At 40.9% G+C, this 21,993-nt stretch overlaps 2 protein-coding genes across 2 annotated transcripts in view; one reads left to right on the top strand and one right to left on the bottom strand.

Annotated features, from left to right (window-relative positions):
- The window catches only part of LOC104940954 (unconventional myosin-Va), a 21,098-nt gene extending 16,944 nt beyond the window's left edge, over nucleotides 1–4,154 (top strand). Inside the window, exons 22-27 of the mRNA XM_010765975.1 lie at nucleotides 895–984; nucleotides 1,140–1,272; nucleotides 1,364–1,661; nucleotides 2,076–2,250; nucleotides 2,340–2,420; nucleotides 2,490–4,154. Of these exons, the coding sequence (XP_010764277.1) occupies nucleotides 895–984; nucleotides 1,140–1,272; nucleotides 1,364–1,661; nucleotides 2,076–2,250; nucleotides 2,340–2,420; nucleotides 2,490–2,651 (939 nt within the window). The 3' untranslated portion in view covers nucleotides 2,652–4,154. The remainder of the gene's footprint in view (nucleotides 1–894; nucleotides 985–1,139; nucleotides 1,273–1,363; nucleotides 1,662–2,075; nucleotides 2,251–2,339; nucleotides 2,421–2,489) is intronic.
- A 222-nt stretch (nucleotides 4,155–4,376) lies between these two features.
- Nucleotides 4,377–21,993, bottom strand: part of LOC104940955 (protein unc-13 homolog A-like) — a 69,414-nt gene continuing 51,797 nt past the window's right edge. Inside the window, exons 19-28 of the mRNA XM_010765976.1 lie at nucleotides 20,459–20,536; nucleotides 20,164–20,252; nucleotides 19,895–20,041; nucleotides 19,380–19,503; nucleotides 14,693–14,749; nucleotides 14,500–14,580; nucleotides 13,725–13,872; nucleotides 8,956–9,048; nucleotides 8,092–8,251; nucleotides 4,377–6,334 (exon numbers count right to left, since the gene is read on the bottom strand). Of these exons, the coding sequence (XP_010764278.1) occupies nucleotides 6,046–6,334; nucleotides 8,092–8,251; nucleotides 8,956–9,048; nucleotides 13,725–13,872; nucleotides 14,500–14,580; nucleotides 14,693–14,749; nucleotides 19,380–19,503; nucleotides 19,895–20,041; nucleotides 20,164–20,252; nucleotides 20,459–20,536 (1,266 nt within the window). The 3' untranslated portion in view covers nucleotides 4,377–6,045. The remainder of the gene's footprint in view (nucleotides 6,335–8,091; nucleotides 8,252–8,955; nucleotides 9,049–13,724; nucleotides 13,873–14,499; nucleotides 14,581–14,692; nucleotides 14,750–19,379; nucleotides 19,504–19,894; nucleotides 20,042–20,163; nucleotides 20,253–20,458; nucleotides 20,537–21,993) is intronic.

The raw sequence follows: 21,993 nt of genomic DNA on the forward strand, positions 1-21,993 counted from the left end.
GTTATCGTATGGGTCTCAAACGCCGTTTGGGCCTCTAAACCCAGATATTTCCATCTATTAATCTTCTCGCTGCTCAAACCCTACTTACCTAACTTCACATGTCCACCCGGCCTTCACACAGCTTTGAACCGCGCCGATTACGTAAAACAGCATCAATACCCCCCCCGAACAGAATGCCAGACTCACCTACCTAAGCCTACAACATAAGGAGACGAGCGCGCTCTGCTCAGACTCGATCGCTTCGTCTTTATTGGTTGTGCCGCATATTCTTCACCCCCAGTGGTTTTTTGGAGTATCTGACATATATACGCAGCCTTCTGTTCATCATATGAGTCGTTGACGAGTTGTATTCCATAAACATTCTTAAGCTGTGCCCACCCACGCACTTCGATGCTTTAACTTTCAAGTGGTACAAAAAAAAATCCTTCCAGGGGTGCCATGCCCGCGGACCCTCTATAAGGCTGCTGAGGTCCTCACAAATAAAACCAGGTTCATGGATAGATAAGTTTGCACACTCATTATATACACTACGCATTTTTCTTGGATTAGTTAACACCATAGTCCCTAATATATATTTGTAGAAAGGCAGGAAATGGAATTAAATAGAGAACAATGTTTAATTGCGGAGGACCCCGTTTTGTGTCCCCCCCACTTCTCAAACCAAAGTTACACCCTTGTATTAGAGGAATGTCACCTTCAGTTTCATAAAATGATGCTCTCTTTTTAGAAGCCAGAGACAAGTTTCCACTGAGGTGTATAATAATGTAAATATAATCTAATAGAAAATAAATCACAGCAAAGCCCATAGAGCTCTTACAGATATACCCAATAGCAGAGTGTTATCATTTCATCACATTACTGTCAATCTCTATGTCCTCCTGTCTGTCCCTGCAGAAACACAGCAAAGATGTAGACATGACGGCTCTGTGGCTGAAGAACGCCTGCCTGCTGCACGACCTGCTGCGCCAGCACTCCCCGAGACAGGTAGGATGAACATGTTTTTACCATTCAATTCTCCTACCATATTAATGTTTATAAGATGACACACTAAAGCCAATTCTTAGTGTGTGTAAACTTGCCAGTAGATCAGATTCTGATTTACCTTGATGAGTGTACGAATGCATTGATTACTTTTTCAGACTCTTGACTCGGACGACATAGCTCCTCTGACCGTTGATCTGAGTGACTTGATCCGCGCCCTGAGCGACCTCTGCATCCAGGCCTATCAGCAGCTCCTCTCCATCACTGAAAAGCGCCTGCAGAACATCATCGGTACCACTATGATAAAGACAACACTGATGCTATGGGTCTCTAGCCTCCACTTTCTTCTCTGATCTCCCCTCCTGCTGCCTCTTCCCTTTAGTCCCTGCTATGCTGGAGAGTGAGACCATCCCCGGTCTCTCTGGCTCCACGGTGAAGTTGGTAACATCCAGAAAGCGAGCCGGCTCTGACCCCCGGCCTGTGGGAGGCGATGCTCCCTCGATGGCGGCGGTGCTGAGGGAGCTGGGGGCGCTGCACACCGCCCTGTCCCATCAGGCTCTGCCCCCCTCTCAGATGGAGCAGGCCTTCCACCAGCTCACCTACTTCATCTCCGCCTCCGCTCTCAACAGCCTGCTGCTGAGGAAAGACATGTGCTGCTGGAGCCGCGGCATGCAGATACGGTAGAGAAATACGCTGATACAGTATATATACACATATCATATTATAGTATATTATGATATGCTATAAATGTCTTTAAAATGTCTGAATACAAAGTTCTAATATAGTAAGTCTTAAACACGCCATATAAGAAGTTACACTATGGTGTAGTAATTGTAAAGTGTGTCAAAAAAGTAATCTAATGTCATACAAGTACATGCATAATATATAACACTATCATAATTGCATTTTTTGACTTATTAGAGTATAACATTTTTATGATTTCAACGACAAACTATACTATGACTTTTTTATGGAATACTTATAATTAGAGTTGTCCCCCTGTGTTGGATGTTGAGAGGATTGAGAGGATGTTATCTTAGTAAACATATTTGATAACTGTTTAATCACCCTGTTTTTTTGCTATTGTCACTAAGCTATAATGTGAGTCTGCTGGAGGAGTGGCTGCGGAGCAAAGGGCTGCAGGCAGGGGGCGCTGTTGCCACACTGGAGCCCCTCATCCAGGCGGTTCAGCTGCTGCAGGCCGGGAAAAAGAGCGAGGCGGATGCAAAGGCCCTCGTTCAGACCTGCACTGCCCTGTCCAGCCAGCAGGTGGGTCTACATCTGTCTGTTTTTGGCCTAATAAGAGAAAAATGCAGTTAAAGTATAATTTATTGAATAATGTCTGTTTTATTTTACAGATTGTGAAGATCCTGACCCTCTACACGCCCCACAGTGACCTCGATGAAAGAGTCACACTGAATTTCATCCGTACTGTCCAGGTAATGTCTCAATCCTGCATGTTTTTAATCATTGAAATCAGTGTTTCTCATGTGAGTTGTCTCTTCCAGGGTCTTCTGAAAGGCTCCTCTGACGGCCAGCCTCCGCAGCTCCTCATGGATGTGAGACGAGTGTTTCCTGTCACATTTCCCTTCTCGCCTCCTGCCGCCCTCCACGCTGAGCAGTTAGTCATCCCAGACTCCCTGAAGATCAACTTTCTACGCAGAGCCTAGAACAGCATGCCCTTGTCAATTAAAAATGTGGTAATTTTGTATCTAATTTGAACTTCCAACCTATTTAATGTAGTCCTTTGAAATGTAAAGAACTTCCAGGAGTTGTTGTGAACCTAATTCCTGATTTTTGTATAGTGGTACTTACCTTGTTTAATTAATATGTTAATTATCAGTGGATTAGTGACTGAACTGCAGAAGGTCACAGGTTAATCATGTAAATCTTAGATAACTAAAACGGTATGAAGAGGAGTTGTTAAACAATGTCGTAAAGATAAGGATAAAATTAGACAATTATGTAGTCAGGATTAGCAAATGTGCAGATATATCTTGGTGCATTTTGAAAGAAATAGCAACGACATTAAGCCTTTTTTCATATTTTATTGGAAGCAGAAACACAACGAGACTGCAGTCCCAGTAACCTCAACCCCCAATAAGAACAACCAGAATAAAAAAAACGCAAAAAATTAGAAACATCTCGTGTATAAAAAAATGCTCATGCGAGTACTTTGTATCACTACACATCATCAGTAATACATATTTATATATTCACAAACATTTGAAAAATAGAAAACAATAATAAAATATCAAAATAAAAGGAGACAACGATTGGCAATTTAACATCAAGTAGTTATGCGCGCTGGCACGAAACATTTTTTTCTTTTTAGTTTCATTGGTCCTATCATGCACTTTTTCTGGAAGTACAGGACTGTCTGAGCAGCCGCCTGTCTGCGTGGCCGGGTCAGCTAGACAGGACAGATCATGCATGTCTGTCTGCGCTCTGGCTGTGTGCTTTTCTTTGTGCTTCTACATTTATACTCGTCTTTAACTTCTGTGTGCATACATGCCAATTCAACACCCCAACACGCAAACTGACCCTCTGAGGGAGGAGACTGAAGTATCATTGTCAACAGCAATAAATAAAGATAATTTTTTCGTGGCATGAGACGGTTGTGTACCTGTTTTTTTAAAGTTATTGAAAGACTGTGCAGAGGTCTTTTGTAAACCTTGTACTCACCGGAAAGGGACAACATGTTTAGATGACTTAAATAGGAAGATGGGTTATTTTACTTAAAGTTAGAAGCTAGCAGTTTGTTCATTTGGCTCTTAATCGAGCCAATCAAATGATTCAATTGGCTTGTTTTCCATCGCCAGTCTGTACATGGTCTTCATATATCTTTCATTTATAGCTACATATCCAAATTGGGCACCCACACACACAAAATCGTCAACTGCACCCAGAGCAAATATTCAAGTCTACAAAAGAGCAGCAGACTTCACTTCACATAGTCTGACGTGTTTCGAGCTATTTACAACGCCCAACGACAATAATCGATCTCTCCGTTCCAGATTAATTTTGTCAGCGCTGAAAGGCTGTACAAACGAATCTCAGACTCTAATCAGCTCTACTACAGCTGCGATATTTGGCCCATTACAAGAGAGACAGCATGTACAACATATCAGACAAACACTTGCTGATATAATAAGAATAATCCACAATGTAAACATTATAAGACTGCTTCGAAAATTACTCATCTACATAGATTTTTATAGACTAGATGCATAGAGTTCAGTTCTTACACTTTGTTCAAAAGAGGGGTCCTGTTAAATTATTCCTTTACGAACAAGTGCTTTAGGGGGGGGGGGGGAACTTAAAAAAGAGGCAGAAATAGAAAAAACTAACACCCTGTAGATTTTCTTCTTTTTTAAAACAGCCTGGATGCTTCTTTTTTTTCCTTCACGACAAACATACACATCTCGTATATATATAAATAAACCAATCAATCTTTTAAAAAACGGGCATTCATGAAAATAGAATTAAGAGTCATGCTGGACAGTCAATTCAAACACTTAGTTTTAACACATCTCTAGGATGAATTGAAGCCTCGATGTGTAATTCCTGTCATTTTAAAAGCAATTTCTGGACGATAAATGAAATGATCAGAGTATAGATGTGTTATTATGGGTGCAGTAAAGACCCTGTGCTTCTAGATTTCCACACTACATCTCTACTAAGCTGTAGGCCCCCCTTTTAAATGTCAGATCCAGACCTGGTGTGCTCTGGATCTGCAGCCCTTTATCAGAGGTCTGGCTTCTAGGTATCAGGGTTATAGCACCTGCAGCTGAGGGATCATGGGTAATAGACCATCACTTGTTCATGCTCTTCATGTGGTGCGATGTGGTTTTTTTACAACACACATAGATATTTTGCCTCAGAGCATTTTACCATTGGCAGTCAAGATTGCTCATCCTCTTTCATGACCCGCTCACACACCCAGTACAGGGCTGTTGGGAATGTTTACAGTAGCACAAAAACAAAATGTAAATCCCCCATCATAAGATATAAGAACGATCCACCCTCGAGTAAAAGACACTTTGTAAATCCTCTAAAATCTAATCTGAATGTGAACCGTGTGAAGTTCTTAGCTTGTGATGGCTTTCTGTGATTATATTTGCAGGTAACAGGCAACACGGGCGGCTACATGAGGTCAACAGTGGAACATTTTACAAACACACATTATGAGCTCCACACATGCTCAAAAACGCAGATTCTCACACACACACACACACACACACACACACACACACACACACACTGATGAATCACAGTGCTTGAAGGCGTGTTTTCATCAGATTCATCTCTCCATACAGACGATACGAGGGTCAACGAGACAGAAGGCATTGAGGGTGTCAGGCAGTGTGCTCTGTTACCTGGTAGACGGACAGAAAGACAGACGAGGACAATCTTTCAAATCCCACGCGTCCATTGAACAATCCTGCATAAAAATGTACGTGTGTCCTTCATATATTGTATATTATGATATATTGAATTATTTGAATATAAATACAATTTGGAAAATAACTATAAATAAATATTTAAATTATCTCTGTCTGCGCCCGATATCTGGAATGTTTTAGGACTTTTTCAGTCATTGTTTTTAATTGGTCAGTTGTGCTTAGGGCTGGTCCTATACTTCAGAGATTATCTGTTGGCACTTGGAAACCAACATATGAAAGGCTACAATATATTTTCTTAACTAGTAGATTGAGGTGTATGTGTGTTAATGGCGTGACTAACCTCTACAGACAGAGGAAAGTAGATATAAGCCGTATGATTAAACTCTGTCATTTTTCATCAAAAGGATGGCTGATAATATCTGCACCGTTAAAGACACTGGTGCGTTTTTAAGGGAAATGAAAGATGAGTTGTTCAGCACTGTACTCTACCTACTGACATGGGTGTATTTACAGCACTGGATGTGTGGTGACTGTTATCTGTGCTTTTACAAAACTGGATCAGCAGGGCAGTGGCTAGCAGAGGCTCAGGAGAGCTCCAGGGCAGTAGGTATCGACGTCTGATTGAGCTTCAAACATTTTTAAAACTAATTGTTTTCGTTTAGCTGCGGCCTTCCTCTGCAGAGCGCTGGTCCGACTTGAGCTTGACGAACTCCTTGGCCACGTCGTCGTTGTTGCGTTGGGAGAGGATGCGCAGGACGGTGAGGCCCGTCTCGTCCATGTTGATGCGTTTCCCCAGCGGCAGCCAGCAGGCCACGCTGCCTTTGGAGGCCATGTCCTTCAGCTGCAGGACGGCCATGCCCACGGTGCGGTCCTCTCGCGCGAAGCAGTAATCCTTCACACACACCTGCAGCTCGTAGCACTCAGGCCCCACCTCGCTGCTCAGGGGGCTGCAGAGGACAGGATGTCATTACAAATGTTCTACAGGCCCTATGTCATTTTTTTCTTATATTTTTGATGACGTTTTTTTTTCTTTATTCTATGTGTTTTTCCTCATATTTTCTACATACCATATACTTTTCTCTGTCTTTGTTTTTCTGATAATGTTGTTTCAGAGGAGAGGATTTCATCACACAGGTTCTAAATGCATGATTTAGAACCTGTGTGGTAGATATCAGATATTTTCTGATATCTACCACATACTTTATGTCGTTTTTTTCCTTATATTTTTTATGTACTATACAATGTAGTTTGAAAAAAACTAATTCCACATTCTATACTATGTGTTTTTCTCATATTTTCAACATACCATATACCTTTTCGTATATATTTGACATTTCATACTATGAAATTTGTTCTGATATTTTTAACTTAATATCCTGTGTCATCTTTCCTGATTTTTTCAGTATATTATACTGTGTCGTTTTTTTCGACATACTATATTATATATTTTTTAAGGCATAATATACTGTGTCTTTGTTTTTCTCATAATTTCAACATACTATATACTTTTTCGTGTAGATTTGACATTTCATACTATGACGCATTTTCTAATATATGAAACCTAACCTTAAAACCTTAAAGGTGACCTATCATGCAAAATGCACTTTTGTACGTCTTTTATACATGAATATGTGTCCCCGGTGTTCCAAAGTGTCAGAAAACACAACACTCTATTTTCCTCCATACCCAAATCTCTTAAAAAGGGGCTCCAACGGATCTGATACAGACTGATCCAGATTTGAACACTTCTATGACGTCAAACTCCACCAATCAGGAGGAGACAGCCACGGACATTGCCGTTGGAAAGCGCTGGAGACGCTGTAGTACATATGCCAGGCCTGTAGATGGTGCTGTTCTCACAGAATCAGCCCATGTCAAAGACAGTGTTAAATTGAGCGAAATGAGGAATGGCTAAAATGCATGATCTGTTTGGTATTTGGAAAAATAAAAAGTATAAATATGCCTTATATAGGTATGGTCCTACACTATATTATTCAAATATAGCATGATAGGTCCACNTCGACATACTATATTATATATTTTTTAAGGCATAATATACTGTGTCTTTGTTTTTCTCATAATTTCAACATACTATATACTTTTTCGTGTAGATTTGACATTTCATACTATGACACATTTTCTAATATATTCAACTTAATATCAGATTTCTTCGACATACTAAACTATGAAACCTAACCTTAAAATCTTAAAGGTGACCTATCATGCAAAATGCACTTTTGTACGTCTTTTATACATGAATATGTGTCCCCGGTGTTCCAAAGAGTCCCTTTGGAACACCATACCCAAATCTCTTAAAAAGGGGCTGCAACGGATCTGATACAGACTGATCCAGATTTGAACACTTCTGTGACGTCACAGAAGTGGCGCTACGGCTATTGGGCCAACTCCACCAATCAGGAGGAGACAGCCACGGACATTGCCGTTGGAAAGCGCTGGAGACGCTGTAGTACATATGCCAGGTCTGTAGATGGTGCTGGTCTCACAGAATCAGCCCATGCAAAGACAGTGTTAAATTGAGCGAAATGAGGAATGGCTCAAATGCATGATCTGTTTGGTATTTTGAAAAATAAAAAGTATAAATATGCCTTATATAGGTATGGTCCTACACTATATTATTCAAATATAGCATGATAGGTCCACTTTAAAACAAACAAAAACACAACTCATCAGTATTTCTACTCACAAAATGAAGGATTCATTGTATTTAGGGGCCCAGCTGTTGTTCTTCGACTTGGTGGCGTACTTCCTCTTCTTGTCGCTGAGGTGAGGGCCGATGATATAGATCTCCACAAATGGCCGGAATATTCCCTGCGTCTGCCACCTCAGGTCATTGGCGGCCACCACTGAGACGGAGAGAGGGGAGGAGAGGGGAAAGGTGTGGGTGAGAGAAAGCGAGAGAAAGATTCATGAGGAGAAAATGTGTGAACATTTCGGAGCGGTAAAAAAAACACGAGTCAACAGAAAATAAAAAAACAAGAAAATGCTGGTCCTCCCTCAGGTGCCATATTCATAATGAGATGAGGGACACTTTATATATTACTTCATTAAAGTTGTATATTTCTTTGCAAGCTAAAAGGCATTTATGCAATATATGATATTGAATTTGATTATCGTTTAGATTTGTGCAGTCATTAATCCGACATGTGGATCAAGCCATATCAAATATAGTTTGATTCAATGTTTTAAAACAATATAATGTGATATTTTCCTCAGTGGTTTAGTACTTTTTTCTAAGCACCGTATATCTTGCAGCAGAGTATAAAGAATATCTTGACACTATAACCTGTTTACAAACTGTATAATGTAAAACTAATCGGTCATATTTCATACAGCTGATAGAGATACACCCAGGTCAAAATCAATGTGCCTGCTTATTCAAAAGATTTCAATGCTCTTTATTAGTGTTTTCCACTTCATCCACTGATCATGTCTAATTGAGTTGGATCTGTTGACATGCAACTCAGCAGCTGTTCTGATTTCATTCATAGGACCTTTAGGACAAAGTTATTACGTTGTGTTATCGTGAGTATGAAAAGTAGTCCCTTACCTTTCACTGTGACCTTGTGCTCTCCTGTGTTAGGATGGGTGAAAATCTCCACATGTATGGACACCTCTCCCACAGCATCGTCCACTCCAGATCCTGAGGGCACACACAGAGAGTCAGGCTTTCCCCTTTAAGCCTTCAAATGTGGAAACATGGACTCCTCTTGCTTCTCTCTCAGACCAAACACTCCCACAAACCACTGCGCCCAGATCGTCCTCCTCATTTTGAAAGGTTACAGAACAATTCCATTTCAATTTAATAAAGTGAACATTGAAATGGATTTGACTCAAACCTTTTGGATATTAAACGGAATATTGAATATGCACACATTTGTTTAAATAATGAACTAATCACTATGTAAGAGGAGGACGTAAACGTAGGCGTAGTGATCTGTTGGTGCAGCTGTTGTGGTCTCGAAGTGGAAAGACAGAGCTGCTATGAGTGGGCAAACGATTTAAAGGTAGTTTCAGTAATTCTATGTAATGCATTTAAAATATTTTCTACAGAAGCTTTCTCTATTAAGCCACGACGTAGTTTTTTTCTCAAATTATTTGACACACTATGTGTTTTTTTCTGATATTTTAACATAATATATTCTGCCATATATTTGACATACTATACTTTATAATTGTTTTGACAAACTATACTATGTCTATTTTTCTGATATTTTCAACATACTATACATACTTTTGCCCTGACCTGAAACAACTTTTAGTTTTTCCAGAAACTGAATAGCCTCTGCACAGACTCAGCGATTGAAAGGCGATCATTAGGATCAGTGAGGACGGTGATTTGTGCCCACTCATAGATGCAAGTTGTCTGTTTGGATGCAGGGTGGTTATTTAGAGGCAGAGAAGAAGAAGCTGGAGAAAGTAAACCCACAGTGTGGTTTTCCTGACATGCTCAGATGGATCTACACAGGTGGACGCACCCATTACTTGGTAAACTTTTTTTTACCCAAGCATGGAAAGAGGAGGGGCAAGAAAGGAGAAGAAGCGTGCGAAGAGAGAAGCACCACAGCCTCTCAGATCTGTCAGTGAAGAACGCCATCACTGATACCCTTCCCAATAATGTGTTCCAGGTCAATATCCTCTATCGACGCCAAGGAGGATATGATTTCAGTGGGATTCGTTTATCTACTTGTCAGCAGGAATACAGAAGAAGCGTCCGATTTGTATGAATCGTGTAAGAGGGTAGCATGAGCCAAAGAGAACTATTATTAACATACATGTTGGACCCAAATGATGGCCAAAGCCATAGCCTTGGCCAAGGCCGGCGCTCTTGATTGCCCTCCAAATATAAATGTACTCTTTAATTAATATGAATGTTTTTCCCTGTTTTCCCTATACATTTGACAGTACTGGATGTCTGTATGTCCTGTAAGAGTAATACAAGTGTTGTATGGTGTACAGGTTGTAAATACCTTCGTGGAGTTTTCTCTGTATAAATGAATTGTAAGGACAGGACTTACATTTTACTTATATTATTCAAACGAATGGTTAAAGTCAGAGATATCTTTGCATTTAAAGCCTAACATATATAACTTTGGGTCGGCTCACCCCGATCCAAGATAACTCAACTCTGCACCCTGGCTCAAGTTAAGCTCTTGGTTTGGTTTGGCTCTATACTTCTAGCTGTAAGACTATTTTAGGATAAAGAAGATAGTGATGGCTCCACTCACAGCCCAACTCTTTTGTCTGGGAGGGAGAAGGTGGACAATTCATTCCTTAGTTTGTGTTTTTGTGCTGCAAGTCGTCCAGAATATCCTATCCACAAGGATATGGTGACAGATGGGCATACATTTTCAATGTTTTAATTAGTGTCTTCACTTTGTGAACGGTATCTCTGTGGCGCTACCAGCAGCCTGTGTGTGTGTGTGTGTGTGTGTGTGTGTGTGTGTGTGTGTGTGTGTGTGTGTGTGTGTGTGTGTGTGTGTGTGTGTGTGTGTGTGTGTGTGTGTGTGTGTGTGTGTGTGTGTGTGTGTGTTTCCAACCAGCCGCCCACTAAACAAGGTGTCTGTGGGAGTTAGACGGCAGCGTGTTCCTGGCATGCAGCTCTCTGCATCTCTCCAGGGAGCATTATGGGATTGTTGGTCTCGCTGCCAACGGGACCAAAGGGAGCAGCAGTCATCCATCTGGGCTCATCTACTCTATGGACGACATCCATAAAAGATGAGAAAGAAACTCTTCTGGCTGGGAGGCAGGAATATGTTGCCAGGACTAAGCAGGTTTTTCTTTTTCAATAAACACTGCATTCAGACGGGCACATTCTCCCAACATATTGGAAATCTTCACCAGAATGTACATTAAATGTCAAACTTGAGCTGTGATTCAGTCAAAGCATCACCAAAGTTGATGCATAAATACGAATTACCTTTGATTATTTCCATTACAAATCATTCAGCTCATAGCCCGCAGTATGTAAGGATGACAGTCATCCAAGCTATGGTGGAGATAAAAAGAATGAAACTCCAATCAGCCTCAAACAGTCATGCTGCTCTAATCATCTACTCTAAAAGCAATCCAGAGAAAGCTGCTTGGCAGGAAGTTCATTTGCATCCTTACAGTCAAGGACATCTAGCAGCTGTTGGGAAGGATGAAGACACTTTGTTCTCTATGTATACCTCCACTATGGGGACAGAGACATTTCATAAGCATGAATACCTAACCGGAAAACTACTGGAAATGTCATGTTAGAATGTATAGCCTCTGAGAGGATATCAATACACATTTTTAACTTTAAAACCGTCCGAATGTCTGAGTAAAAATGTGTGTGGGCTGAACTCCCCCGTGATTAGACCTTCCATCAGATTATAGTCTGTCCGTCATGCGATCCAAAAAAAAGCAACTAGGGTACCACAATTTCAGACCTATAATTGAGTATCAACGTGTCATTTTCAGCAATATTCTGCTGCATATACTGCCTTCAAACATATCTCATTGGCTTCTGTCCAGAGGAAATAACACAACTTGGTATGCAATATAGATTTTATAAGTATTTTTCTGGACCCACTTTGCATAGCACTGTCAGTGTGCTGGAGCTTTTGCAGCTCCAACTAAAGTGCTTCTGTGTGAGTGTTTGAGAGTCAAACCTTTCCATACTAATCTAAAGTGACAGAAATCAGACCACATGACCTGAGGGACTATTTCTGATTGGCTCAATCTGTGTAGCGAGGGGGGGTGATGAGTTGGGCACCCCTTCTCATCGTGCTGCACGTGGGAGTTATTTGTGTGTGTTTTAACGTGTATGTGTCTGTGTGTGTTTGTGTGTGATGAGCAAGCGAGGACAGGGAGCCCTCCCAGACAAAAATGAGCCATCATAATTCTTCATAATAATCCTAATCCTCTCCATCAGCGTCTTTAAACACTGGCAGGGTTGGGAGCGTCGGGGGGGGGAAAAGGATTTCCTCTTGGTTTTCCTCGCTGGGAGAAGACGATACAGTGTGCTTCTGCTTCAACAACCTTAAGGACAGTCTCACTCCATCACATTGGCTCTGCTCAGTCACTTTTCCTCTCGTCCACGTGTACACACACTCACACTCACACACTCGCTCAGCCCTCGGGCCTCTCTGGGTGACATCATGCTGGATCAGGATTCCTTCACACTTTAATGCATTTCCATTCTTTTGGTCTGATGTCAGCGCATCATGCTTTAGTGTCTGCTCATACATACACTCCATTGCGTATGTATTCAGTGCAGTTCCTTACATACAGACATCAGTGTGTACATGACATGCTTTGATGCATAAAGTCTATGTCCTCATTGTTACGATGATGCATGGTACAGTATGTGTGTGCAGAGAGGCAGGGATAGGTCAATCGGTGCATTGTGTTTGTCTGTTGAGATGAGTTAGAGCAGGCAGGGGGGTTTTGGGATGCACATGGGGTGGAGGGTGGAGGGAGTTGGGCTTTGGTCTGGAGGCTTTCTGGTGGTCCTTGATGTCTCAGGCCCTGAGCCTGAATGCCACATACCCTTTTCTGGGTAAACATCCTCACTAGTGGTGAACCTCACCCCCTTCCCGTCGAACACTGGCCCACAGACGGGGCACAGGGAGGGAGTAGACAGAGAAAGAAGAAATGTTTGCAGAGTTGAACGTTAGAATAACAGAGAAGAAAAACAGACAGACAGACATGTATAAGTCTCGTTCCTAGAGTTGGGAGAGATTCTGATTAAACATTCAAATCAGCTCTTTTTTGTTCTTCGGATCTGCTGTGAAATCCTGCAACATGCAAAATGGACTTAGGTTTCCCCCGAAAACCACATGGCATTTTGCTAATTCGATTTTCAACGATCATCCGCTCAAATGGCATTTCTACCAGCGGCGCTCGGGGACAGTGTGTCAGCGGCAGCGTTTCCACGAAGATGATGGCTGTTATGTAGACATCTGACGGTAGGATGGAGGCTGGGCAACAGAATCAAAGAGCGAGAGAAAAAGAGGGGGTGGGTATTTCTTTTTTCAAATAGCTGTCAGATCGTGTAAAGAATAGACTCTGTGTTTCCCAAGGCTGGCTACAACGAGACTCAGCATTTCAGATCAGAGAAATGTTGTGCAGCTACAGCCTAGACTTCATGCTCTACAAAGCATGAGTGACATTTGCAGGATATACAGCTCAGCATTTGGGAAAGCCTTGCTTAACACAAACAAGGATTGGCTGACCTCTTTCAGAGTTATGTAATGTTAAAATGAAGATACTGCAAATAAAGAAGATTACAAGTCTCCCAAAGAAGGAGAAAGGGAATAGTGTCACAGAGAGTAAAGATCGTAAGGTTACCTTGTGCGTTTTGTGAGGAGACAAAGGTCTTAATGAGTTTGTCTGTAGCCTGGGTGTAGAGCGACAGGGCGTAGTGCAGAGACAGGAGGTCGGGACTCTTCTCCAGGAAAGTCTTCTTCAGACCCACACCACCGGCATGGAAATATTGCTAAAATACACAAAGACAGAAACAAGGAATTTAAAATGTAATGCAATGGTTGTTGATTGATCAATAAGATGACTATGCTATTAGTTGATACACAAGAAATCACTCAAAAACAAAAAGGCTCTAAATGTGGGTATTAAGAGGCTTTGTGTTATTGTTTATATAAACTGAATATTATTTTAGTGTTTGACTGTTAATCAGAAAGAACATGAACCAAAGTTATAATGGTGTTTGTCTTTGTAGCACAAGTTGCTAGAAATGAAGGAATGCTATGCGTTTCCATGGTAATTATTGGTTTTATTTGCATATTGGAAAGCCCAAACCATCAATAGAGTTATTTGTAGATCATTTTCAAAAAAAATTGCCTCTTAAAATACTTTAGCAGATGTTCCTACATTAGTTATAGTAATGAGGAAACATGTGGGGTTGTAATCACCTAAAATAATAAATGACTTTAAGTCACAAAAGTAAACCTCAGACTCTGACAGATGAGGACTCTATACACCGTATCCTTGTAGAAAACTTCTAGAGTTTAAAACCAAGGCATATATTGTGATTAATGTCATTTCCACTAGCCATAAATATTTATTTGTAAAACATTTAACATGGCTCCTAACAGTGAGTTTCTACCTTGATGGTGTCCAGGGCCAGCTCTATCACTGCGCACTGCTTCGGGGAGAGTGCTTTAGCTTCCTCTCGAACCATGTGCTCCTGAACACGGGCAACAATAGAAGCACAGAACAAAAGGATCCATTAGTCCATTTCTTTTTTCTAGGTGATTAGAGATCAGTCTTGATCTGAAGTCAGAGAAAATAAAAAGCACCTTCAGTTTGGACAGCTGTCCCAGCTCCTTGGCGGCGTTAAAGATGAGCTGAGTGCCCTGCAAGAGACAGATAGAAGAAAGGTAGACAGAAAGAAGGAGAAGAGTATTGTTATTATCAGGACAACGCATGGCAGCAGTAAAAGGCTTAGTGTCACACAGAGGACAGCAACACTCCTGACACACACATTCATGAACAGACAGACAGTCTCTCTAAACCGCCAAAGGGACTTGATCCTTTAAGTGCTTTTTTTCATTTATTGCATTTCATTTCATTTCACTACACACACACACACACACACACACACACACACACACACACAGACACACACACACACACACAGGGACTTGATCCTTTAAGTGCTTTTTTTCATTTATTGCATTTCATTTCATTTCACCACGCACGCACGCGCGCGCACACACACACACACACACACACACACACACACACACACACACACACACACACACACACACACACACCATCACGAAGAGAGGGGAAAGTGGTTCAGCTCGTAGTAAGAAAGAAGACACACTAGTGCAATCTTGACACACGTGCAGACACACACACACACATAAACGCTCACACACACTGTGGTAAACGCAGGTATTTCCTGGATGTCCAGCCTGATGTGAAACTCTGATAAGAGTATATTTATTCACTATACAGAATGTGACCTTTAAATTACATCCTTGGTTACAGCCTTAAGCATGAAATAATCTTTTATTAAATACTGTTTAAGGCTAAAACATATTCAATATTAAATATTGTTTAAAATACCATCACAGCGTGCACATTGAAACTGTGATGTTCAACTTAATAAAAAATAATTCAAATACTAGATTTAGGCTTTACAGCCACCTTTTACGGCTACATGATGTCAAACTGACAGCACACTTCTGCGGCTAAATAGACCATAAGCCACAGGTTCAAATGCCAACCGTCACTTACTTTGCCTCATGTGGCTCCTTAAGCTCGGCCGCTTTTACTTGCAAAACAATTTGCAGTTGAACTACAACCTATTTTTCCGTCTGTGATGCATTGCTGCCAAAACACTGAGTGGAATTAAGTGACGTTTGACCTATGGATTGTGGTGTGTTAGAGCCGCAAATGGTTGCACGTAGATTAGAGTGTATGACCTGCGGTGAGGCTGGGAGAGCAGGCAGCTACAGCTACAGCATTACTCACTCCATATAAACAGCACTAAAGAGGGATGTTGTGTAAAAACAAAAACAAAAAAATCAATATTTCAACTGCTTTGTTTGACTGGCGAGCTGAGGGAGCGAGACGAAGACACGGAGAGAAGACATAGAGGAGGGAGACAAGACACATTGATCTAAAGGGGTTTAGTCCTTACATCACTGTGAGAAGCATTCTTCAGCCTCCCCTGCAAAGAGAGCATGTGGTTAATACTTCAAGCGGAGGCCCTGCAGTCTGACTTCACTCTCATTGGCTAAAGTACAATATGCAATCAAGAGTGCATAATGTTGTTTTGCAAAATGTAGAAAATGTACTCTTAACTGCCTGGAGATGTCAGGTCCTTTCAGGTAGTTAATTAGCTTTCACTTCAAAGCAACAGCATCACATTTTGTGCTTTCTCGCAAAACAAAGACAACATAGTTTAACAAATCGCCTGCTGGCAGAGCAGAGAGGTTAGCATTTATGCTGACAGGAGTAAATGGATTCTGTCTAAACTTGCTTTCGCTGCATGTTGAAATCCATTAGTGTGCTTTTTTATGAGAGGCTACATTTACAAGACAGCACTTATAAAGTCAGATATGAGGTCAGGTCACTATAATACGTTTACATGCTATTTACTTGAGTAACGATCCAAAAGTTACTAAAAACACATGATGATATCAAATGTCATCGTGATAACAACCATCCTATTCATTACAAATACATTAATGTGTAATGTTTTATAACATTTTGCAGAAATACGATTAGGATGCCGAGGATGACAGAGAGGAATATTTTAGCTTAGCATACAGCTTGAAAACAATGGGAAAGGTAAACTAAGCTAATCTACTCCCGGCTCTCGCTCTATACTTATTGCAAAGATATGAAAGTAGTATGAATAATCTTATCTTACTTTAGACACGAAAGCAAATAAGACTAATTAACTAAATGTTCTTCTAAAGGAGAAGAGATCAAACTCTAGTTGTAGTTTGTGGTGTAACGTAAACATTATAAAGATTAAAGGACCCAACTGTATAAATAAAATAGCTCTTACTTATCGTACTGATACAAAAATAATAATGTTCCTTATTATTATTGAACAGCGTGACGTTGCTTATTTAACTATAGTAAATACACTATATATGTTTACAACCAGTGGTTACAGTTAAACAATTAAAAAAAGGCTGCAGATAATTTGAACAGATTAACACGCGTCACTAATGTGCCTGTGCACTGTCAAGTAAAACACAGCATAGAAATTCAACACAGTCTTATTTTAAACTAGATACTTTGTTATATTCTGTAGGAGTCATACAAAATAACTTTAAGACATTTAGAGTATTTTTTGCATAGGTCATTGAATGCACCGTTTTTAACCAACTTTACCTCAAACCAGAAAAGTCATTCTGTACATCGAAACCAGTGACATAATCCCAGCATTTCAATCAGCACAACAGAACATGAAATCAAACCAGGACAGACAGGTCTGCAGAGACATACAGTACAGTGTTGTACAGTATACTGAGAAAAGACTGCAGTGTTGAAATAGATCAGATGCAAGCAACAAACCCACAGTGGGCGGTGGAAAGGGGGACACATTTCAAACAGGTGGGGACAGTAGGGGAAGGGCGGAGGTTATCAGAAGGAGGAAAAGGGACTGAGGGGGAGGGGGGGGGCAGGACACTGGATACCGAGCCACCGAGAGATCAGAGTCACCCCACCAGAGTCCCAGTAAAAGGACACAATGCATGAGAAGAAACAAGGCAAGACCGGGCGCAAGAGAGGAGTACCACTTCCTGTTTGAGGAGAGTGTTCAGGAAGAGGACAGCAAAGGAGAGGGGCACTGATTGGTGGAGATTATTGAGAGGGGTGTGGGACCTATCAAAACCAGTCAGGAATGCACCATGCTTCTGTCTTCTCAAAAGAGAGACAGTGTTAGAAGAAGAAAAAGAAGAAGTGGAGAAAAGAAAAGGAAGGAGGAGAAACCACAGCAGAGGAGGAAAAAGACAGGTTTGAAAGTGAAAAGGGAGAGGGTGTGATGTGGGGAAAAAACAGGGGAAGATCGCAGCCACATATAGCAGAGAACCAACCAACCACCGTGGACGGACAGACAGACACACACGCAGGAGTGCTGTACTTACAATCATCTGTGGAAGAAGAGCGGTGGGAGCGGGATGTAATTGTAATCACAACGACAACAACCAGAGAGAAGGGTCAGTCAAAGCTGCAAAGAGCCCCACATCAATCAAAAAACACAAGTTTGGGCCTCAGGGCTGGAGGGACGTGGACCAATTGGGACCTGTCTAAAGCCTGGACTTATAGTACAGGTCAGGAAGTGAGAGGGGCCAGCAAATTAGAAACTTTAAGACAGCAACATTTAAAAGAATAGAAGATATAAGAGTTATAGCTTTTTCTTAGCAACTTCAAATGGATAAATATCTATTACAGAGATGATTAGGTGGCATTTGCGTGAGTCCAATATATCCTGTTTTTGTTGGTCTTTCTTTTTTCTGATTGGATGAACTCATTGGAACAGGGGCTAATTGCTTACCAATGGCTACTGAGGCTCAACCAGTTGTGTAGATAACTGGCTTTTGCTGTAAATGGTGAACAGAGATCAATAATCACCTTATTATCAGTGACATGAGGCTCTTTAGTTAATAACCAAACACAAATAAGAACACATATATCCAAAAACAAAAGAAAACAAGAGGCTGCTTTCCAAAATGTTTGATTCTTTTTGAAAAGTGGGCCAGATCCTTCAGGCAAAAATATTTCTGCCACTCTGATATGAGTTACTCATAAATCAGAAATCTCTCAGGATAATTGTTGTCTGACATACTGGAGAGCAGCCATGAGCTGGTGTTAGAATGATATGGTGCACTCCTTTTGTATTTTTAACCAAAAAAACAGGGTTTCATCTTGATTGTTTGGATGAATGAAGGAACTGGGGGCGATGCTAAATATAATGTGTGGAAAGGAAGCCATATGTGGAGAAAAAGTAGATTGATTATTTGTTTAAAAGGGGGCCATCTTAAATCACAACACACACACAAAATGTCTGCCTTTGTATTCCCTTCCTTGTTCTCCATCTCCTCCTCTTGGAGGTGTGTGTTAGTATGTATTTGTGCATGCTTAGAAGTACGTGTGTTACATGTTTTGTACATTCCTTTTTTTATATCTACCTTATTAACTGGTCATCAAAGGACCAAATATTTGTGGTCACTTATACAAAATAATCAGTAAGCTTTCTGGGAAACAGATCCCTTGAGTGTGTGTGTGTGTGTGTGTGTGTGTGTGTGTGTGTGTGTGTGTGTGTGTGTGTGTGTGTGTGTGTGTGTGTGTGTGTGTGTGCATGTGCAGATCCTCACTAAAAATGTTCTTGCATGTACAGCAGGCACAGGGTGCAATGAGTGCCGACATGTGTGGCTCAGCAGCATGTCTGTGTGTATTTGTACGACTTAGTGTTTGTGTGGGTGTGTGTGTGTTCGTTCGTCTGTTCACTCTCACCGTTTGGTCTGTGAGTGGCGGCAGGACAATGGTCTTCTCCATGGTGTTCATCACCAGCTTCCACAGCTCCTTCAACACACGTTTCAGCACTGTCTTCTCACAGATCTTAGCAAACAGAGTCAGGCTGGCAGGAGGGCGAGACAGAGGAAGGAGCGATGAATAATAAGCAGCAGAAGGAGGCGACCGCGGATTTGAAATCCCTAGCTTGAAGGCTTGTCAGAAAAGCCCAGAAGCTCAGATTTTGGGGAATTTATCTCCTGATTATACTTACCTAGAGTAAGGCAATGCCTTTCTTAGTCCGTCTTATGTCTCTGTTTGAGCAATAATGTTAGCTTAAGAAAATCCATTACATGGCTATAAAATAAAGTTAAAATGTATTCCTTAACATCAGATATCCACCAGACCATTACAATTTCATTAAGAGACAAAACTGTGTCCACCTATCACTATTTCTAAGTGGGTCAAAGTAATAAATGTTCCCATTTAGATTCTATTCAAATAACAGACTGCCTCACTTGCTGTCAAGGAACTCCATGATAGGCTGCAGGACGTTGTCAGCATCCTGGGCCACGCTGCTGGCGTTTCCCACATTCGAGGTTCCCTTCACCTGAGCCAAGATGTCTCCCATCTGCTTCACATTCTCCTCTATGTGAGGCTGGAAACTACAAGGGGAAAAGTACAAAGAGATTTTAACGAAGTGTGCATCGTCAGTAAATCTAAAAATATACATCACATTAATGTCAAACTCTTGCATGAATGACTTTGTGTGTGAGCGTGTTATTACCTGACAGCAAATACCCTGCTGAGATCATCCATGACATTGTTGAGCTTAATCTGCAAGTCCTTAAGAAAATCGCTGGCCTCCACACACAGCTAAAGTACGGATATGGAAACACACACAGAGATGGTTATGTGATTTGGCAGAGAGTTTTGCAATACTAATACCCCTTATGGAGACATTTGGGACTGTCTGGATAAGGCAGTTGTGACCAAATACCAATTAAACAAAAACTAAGCCTGTCAATATTCGGTCGGGATATTGAACTCCAGAGAGGACTTTAAAAAAAAAAGTGACTAACATCTTTTCCACCCATAGCTTCAAACATTTTCTCCAGTTGAACCCTCAGCTGTTGGATGTTGTTGATCAGGATACAGGGCTGAGGACAGAAAGACAAATAGATCTTTATCTTGTGGGTACAGGATTCAATAAAACAATCATATAACAACCATGACCTCACTTCACTTAACAACAGTGCTTAACTAAGACTCAAATGTGTATTATATGGACCAGGGGTGTCAAACTGAATTTAAACTCGGGCCACATTAGCATCATGGTTGCACTCAAAGGGCCAGTTTTATATATAAGACTATATAAAAAGACATATATAAATATTTTATATACTGTATATGAAACAATGAATTATATTACATTATTGCCTCTGCATTGGATTATTATCGGATAGGGTAATAACTTCATAATTAACTACGTCTGAAAGCCTTTCAGACGTAGTTAATTATGAAGTTATTACCCTATCCGATAATAATCCAATGCAGAGGCAATAATGTAATATAATTCATTGTTTCATATACAGTATANACTCTACGTAACACTGTCATTAATACCCGTTTTGCCGAAGACATTACGTCATGGCATATTATTTGTATAATATAAGAAACTTCATACACCGGTGTAGTTACTTCAGTGCCGCCTAAACCGGGGCCCCGACCAACTGTGGGGACTATACTGATACATATAGATTTGAGGTCCGAACTACACTTTTGGGAGTGTCGGTAGTTCAAAACTGGTGAATGGTGAAAGAGTACACTGTATCAACGTTTGTTGACCTTTACTGTAGCTCGCGTATTCTATTCTCCCGTGTACGCTACCAAGACTTTCCCATTGTCTTATTTGTCTTTCTTGTTGTACAATAGTAGTTATTCGATTCGATTTTTTGTTAAACATTTCCTGGGCAAACATACATTAAATAAAAACTAACTGGCATAAATGGGACGTTTAGCGAAGACATCACAGAGCAGAACCAGCCTTGAGATCGAGGACTACTAGAGGTTTCCGAGACCAATCGACGCTTACTTGGGCAGGTGGGTGCTTGTCCTCTTGTCTCTACAGCTACATGACTTGACATCCCGGCTTTCACACGTGCTTAATTTCATAAATTTTATTGACCCTGTTCCGTCGCGTGCGTAGCGTATTCACTGCTTAAATATCTCCGTCCCGTCTGACCTAGGTGTCTAGCCGATCTGTGATGTACTTCGCTAACGATCCATCTTCTACACTAAACTCCCCGGATCAATACTAACTTTAGACCGGGAATTGTGTTTTATCTCCGACTTAAATCCAGTAATCTCTGGTTGTGAATTTTTTTCTCAGAATTTGACTTTTTTTCTTAAAAATATTCATTTTTTCTCAGAATCTGACTTTTTTTTCAAAATTTCATTTCATTTTTTTGATTTTGACTTTTTTTTTTTTCAGAATTTGGCTTTTCTTTTAAAATCATTTTGTGACATTCTCACTGAAGAGACTTGCAATTGTTTACCCTAGACTTCTGCTTTCAGACGTAGTCATACTTGCCAACCTTGAGACCTCAGAAATCGG

The sequence above is a fragment of the Notothenia coriiceps genome, unplaced genomic scaffold, assembly GCF_000735185.1.
Source record: "Notothenia coriiceps isolate Sejong01 unplaced genomic scaffold, NC01 NC01_scaffold00002842, whole genome shotgun sequence".
NCBI classification, from domain to species: Eukaryota; Metazoa; Chordata; class Actinopteri; order Perciformes; family Nototheniidae; genus Notothenia; species Notothenia coriiceps.